Below are 4,998 nucleotides of genomic sequence, written 5' to 3'. Positions count from 1 at the left end.
GTGTAAAGTAGTGAGCGTGCAGCTTGTATAACAGTGTAAAGTAGTGAGCGTGCAGCTTGTATAACAGTGTAAAGTAGTGAGCGTGCAGCTTGTATAACAGCGTAAAGTAGTGAGCGTGCAGCTTGTATAACAGCGTAAAGTAGTGAGCGTGCAGCTTGTGTAACAGCGTAAAGTAGTGAGCGTGCAGCTTGTGTAACAGGGTAAAGTAGTGAGCGTGCAGCTTGTGTAACAGTGTAAAGTAGCGAGCGTGCAGCTTGTATAACAGTGTAAAGTAGCGAGCGTACAGCTTGTTTAACAGTGTAAAGTAGCGAGCGTGCAGCTTGTGTAACAGTGTAAAGTAGTGAGCGTGCAGCTTGTATAACAGCGTAAAGTAGTGAGCGTACAGCTTGTTTAACAGTGTAAAGTAGCGAGCGTACAGCTTGTGTAACAGTGTAAAGTAGTGAGCGTACAGCTTGTGTAACAGTGTAAAGTAGTACAACAGTGTAAAGTAGTGAGCGTGCAGCTTGTGTAACAGTGTAAAGTAGCGAGCGTACAGATTGTGTAACAGCGTAAAGTAGTACAACAGTGTAAAGTAGTAAGTGTACAGCTTGTGTAACAGTGTAAAGTAGTACAACAGTGTAAAGTAGTGAGCGTGCAGCTTGTATAACAGTGTAAAGTAGTGAGCGTGCAGCTTGTGTAACAGCGTAAAGTAGTACAACAGTGTAAAGTAGTAAGTGTACAGCTTGTATAACAGTGTAAAGTAGCGAGCGTACAGCTTGTATAACAGTGTAAAGTAGTACAACAGTGTAAAGTAGCGAGCGTGCAGCTTGTATAACAGTGTAAAGTAGTGAGCGTACAGCTTGTGTAACAGTGTAAAGTAGTGAGCGTGCAGCTTGTATAACAGTGTAAAGTAGTGAGCATGCAGCTTGTGTAACAGTGTAAAGTAGTACAACAGTGTAAAGTAGTGAGCGTACAGCTTGTATAACAGTGTAAAGTAGTTAGCGTGCTGCTTGTATAACAGTGTAAAGTAGTTAGCGTGCTGCTTGTATAACAGTGTAAAGTAGTGAGCGTGCAGCTTGTGTAACAGTGTAAAGTAGCGAGCGTACAGATTGTGTAACAGCGTAAAGTAGTACAACAGTGTAAAGTAGTAAGTGTACAGCTTGTGTAACAGTGTAAAGTAGTACAACAGTGTAAAGTAGTGAGCGTGCAGCTTGTATAACAGTGTAAAGTAGTGAGCGTACAGCTTGTGTAACAGTGTAAAGTAGTACAACAGTGTAAAGTAGCGAGCGTGCAGCTTGTATAACAGTGTAAAGTAGCGAGCGTACAGCTTGTATAACAGTGTAAAGTAGTGAGCGTACAGCTTGTGTAACAGTGTAAAGTAGTGAGCGTGCAGCTTGTATAACAGTGTAAAGTAGTGAGCATGCAGCTTGTGTAACAGTGTAAAGTAGTACAACAGTGTAAAGTAGTGAGCGTACAGCTTGTGTAACAGTGTAAAGTAGTGAGCGTTCAGCTTGTGTAACAGTGTAAAGTAGTACAACAGTGTAAAGTAGTGAGCGTACAGCTTGTGTAACAGTGTAAAGTAGTGAGCGTGCAGCTTGTATAACAGTGTAAAGTAGTGAGCATGCAGCTTGTGTAACAGTGTAAAGTGTATAACAGTGTAAAGTAGCGAGCGTACAGCTTGTATAACAGTGTAAAGTAGCGAGCGTACAGCTTGTATAACAGTGTAAAGTAGTGAGCGTACAGCTTGTGTAACAGTGTAAAGTAGTGAGCGTGCAGCTTGTATAACAGTGTAAAGTAGTGAGCATGCAGCTTGTGTAACAGTGTAAAGTAGTACAACAGTGTAAAGTAGTGAGCGTGCAGCTTGTATAACAGTGTAAAGTAGTGAGCGTGCAGCTTGTATAACAGTGTAAAGTAGTGAGCATGCAGCTTGTGTAACAGTGTAAAGTAGTACAACAGTGTAAAGTAGTGAGCGTGCAGCTTGTATAACAGTGTAAAGTAGTGAGTGTTCAGCTTGTATAACAGTGTAAAGTAGGGAGCGTGCAGCTTGTATAACAGTGTAAAGTAGCGAGCGTGCAGCTTGTATAACAGTGTAAAGTAGCGAGCGTGCAGCTTGTGTAACAGCGTAAAGTAGGTTCAAGAGTTTTCATATTTTAGATCTATACTATGAGTTTATAATATTCATTAATACATTTTAAAACCTGTTTTTGAGATGCCATATTTTGTATGTATCCCCTGATGATGTCTGAATAATTCTTTTGATCAGCAAAGAAGGCTGTTTGCTAATGTGACATCAACAGTGGTGAAGAGACGAGCACCTTTATTCTGTGGCTACTAGGCCTGACCACGAATAGCCAGAAGATTCGACTGTCAATCTCACAGTCGAAGCTTCGCAGCGAAACAAGGATCACGCCATTTTTGGCGATATGGGGGTGCTCAACGTCTTATTTTACATAGAACTACCAGTTTTCTCCCAATAAGTTAATATATAGCCTGTTACAATATACATTTCAACGTTTAATGCTGTAAATAAATATGTAAAAAGTAAAAAACTTTCCATAAATGTTTTTAAAAGTGCATGAATAAATCCTAAATTGTGACCCTATCCCTGGGCCGTCGCATGTATATGTGCAGTGACGGATATAAGAGTAAAGACACTTTCGGATAATTTATCACCGTTGATGAACCACACAAAGAATATTTTAATGTTTTTAAATAGACGGCTACTTGAAATAGACCCGCGAGGAACCGCAATGTGCAGGCAAAACTCTGCACAAGACCGGTGAATGGCAGGCGAGGGAGAGAAAAACGTATTTTCACAAAGCCTTTCCAGTTTAGCTGGAAATGTACAGTGTAAGTTGAATGAATAGAGTCTGCAGCTTCTCAACATTAAAGCGGAGCGACCTGGGATACCTAGCTCGTTATCAGAGGTCGCCCTTTTTCCTAAGTGCTATCTGAAGTCATAACGCGCTAAGGGCCCCCGGAGTTGGTGACCCGAGAGAGCGGGGTTACATACTCTACTGGTCCGAAGTTTTAGAACAGCCTCCATGTTTGTAGTATGTAAATAAACGAAGTGAAAAACCTTAAATGGTACCGAAGTAAGTTTACGTCACTAAAACAGCCATTTACTCATCTAAAATCTAAAATGAAGAATTAAATTACGGAGGTGTTGTGTTTGCTTCAGAATTCACTGCAGAAACAGAATCAGCAGAGAAGCTAAAAATAAAGTTTAGGTCAGAAGTTACTCTGCAGCAGTGGAAGGAAATGACTTTGGACAGTAAACTGTGAAGCAAACACCTCTGTAATTTAATTCTTCATTTTAGATCGGAAAATGTCTGTTTCGGTGCCTTTGGACTATTTTTCTCTGGACTTGAACCACTTAGATTTACAGAAGAACTCCAAACATGGCGGCGCTCTAAACGAGTCTGCTGATGCTCGGTTGTTAAACGATGTGTACGGCTCTCTGACTCAGTCATCTTTTATAAAAGCCCGTTTCACGTCTCTCTGATGAAAGAACTAAAACCGTCTCCCGGTTCATCGGTCAGCTGGAGATGACGAGCCGGAGGTAACGCGATAAGGAGCGAATGATTGAGTGTGAAAGATGCGGCGTGATTCTCTCAGCTCCGTGTGTGTGAGGACTCGTTAAAGGGAGTCGGACCGAGCTGAGCCTGCGTGGCGTCGCTCATCTGGACCAGAGCGTTCTCCTTCTTATTGAAGAGGATCTTCACTCTCTGGACGTCGCCGTAAACACCTGAAACACACAAACACGCCGCCGAGTGACGTTGTTCTTATTCCTTATGGTGAATAAAGGGTGAACACGTGGAGCCGTTGTGATCTTACCGAACAGGATGAAGAGGCAGTGAGGCGACACGCTCTGCAGAGACAAACAGTGTTAATAAAGTTAGCGGAAGAGCGCGGCGCTCTGATTGGCCGGCTGCTGTGTGACAGTGTGTGTGACCTCTGACCTCTGGGTTCAGGTTGGACACCAGCAGCACAGAGTGGACAGCAGGGGGCGCCACCTGCAGGGAGACCCGAGGAGGGGACACCAGCGAGCCGGGGACGGCCGCCATAGACAACCCTGAGGACCAGAAACTTTATTTAAAACACACATCACTACACAGGATTACTCAATACACCGGGAATACTTTATTTAAACCAGTGCAGTAACTTTATTAACATGTATAAATACTGTCTACGCACGTGTATAAATACTGTCTACGCACGTGCATAAATACTGTATACGCACGTGTATAAATACTGTATGCGTGTACACAGACGGTGACAGACAAAAGGAGAAACCGGTATAAAGGCTCTGACGGAGGCTCCTGGACTTCCTGTGGTCTCTGGACTCTGCTCTGCTTCACCTGTGGACGGGGCCCCGCGGTGGTATTGACCCGCAGTGACCTTTCCTCCCTGCAGGGGTGGCGTTCGGGCCTGTGGCGCCCTCTGGTGGAGAACTCGCTGGTGAGGATCGCCACACGTCCAACTGCTGACAGACGTCTGCCCCTGAAGTCTACCTGCACACATCCCTTCAGTCCTTGGCCCTGGCCCTGGTCCTGGCCCTGGTCCTGGTCCTGGTCCTGGCCCTGGTCCTGGCCCTGGCCCTGGTCCTGGTCCTGGCCCTGGCCCTGGTCCTGGTCCTGGCCCTGGCCCTGGTCCTGGTCCTGGCCCTGGCCCTGGTCCTCCTCTCGCTCAGTCACTCAGTCAGCAGCTCACCTGTCTGAATGTCTCTGCATCGTTCCTCCACTTTTATTCAGGTTTCCTTCTTTAGTCACCGTCTGTCTGTACAGCGCAGTATTTATACACACACGCTGTATTTATATACACACACGCTGTATTTATATACACACACGCTGTATTTATATACACACACGCTGTATTTATATACACACACGCTGTATTTATATACACACACGCTGTATTTATATACACACACGCTGTATTTATACACACACACGCTGTATTTATATACACACGCTGTATTTATACACACACACGCTGTATTTATATACACACACGCTG

At 44.4% G+C, this 4,998-nt stretch overlaps 1 protein-coding gene across 1 annotated transcript; it reads right to left on the bottom strand.

Annotated features, from left to right (window-relative positions):
- Positions 1-2,470: 2,470 nt before the first annotated feature.
- Positions 2,471-4,098, bottom strand: LOC123966909 (polypyrimidine tract-binding protein 1-like). Its single transcript, XM_046042994.1, has 3 exons — positions 3,942-4,098; positions 3,817-3,850; positions 2,471-3,727 (listed from the first exon to the last, which is right to left on the bottom strand). The coding sequence occupies exons 1-3, from the start codon at positions 4,044-4,046 to the stop codon at positions 3,594-3,596; spliced, it is 273 nt and encodes a 90-aa protein (XP_045898950.1). The 5' UTR covers positions 4,047-4,098; the 3' UTR covers positions 2,471-3,593.
- Between the last annotated feature and the right edge of the window lie 900 nt (positions 4,099-4,998).

Source organism: Micropterus dolomieu, unplaced genomic scaffold (assembly GCF_021292245.1).
Source record: "Micropterus dolomieu isolate WLL.071019.BEF.003 ecotype Adirondacks unplaced genomic scaffold, ASM2129224v1 contig_14524, whole genome shotgun sequence".
Classification (NCBI taxonomy): Eukaryota; Metazoa; Chordata; class Actinopteri; order Centrarchiformes; family Centrarchidae; genus Micropterus; species Micropterus dolomieu.
The sequence above is the reverse complement of the archived record's forward strand: the minus strand, read 5'-3'. Positions and strand labels throughout refer to the sequence as shown.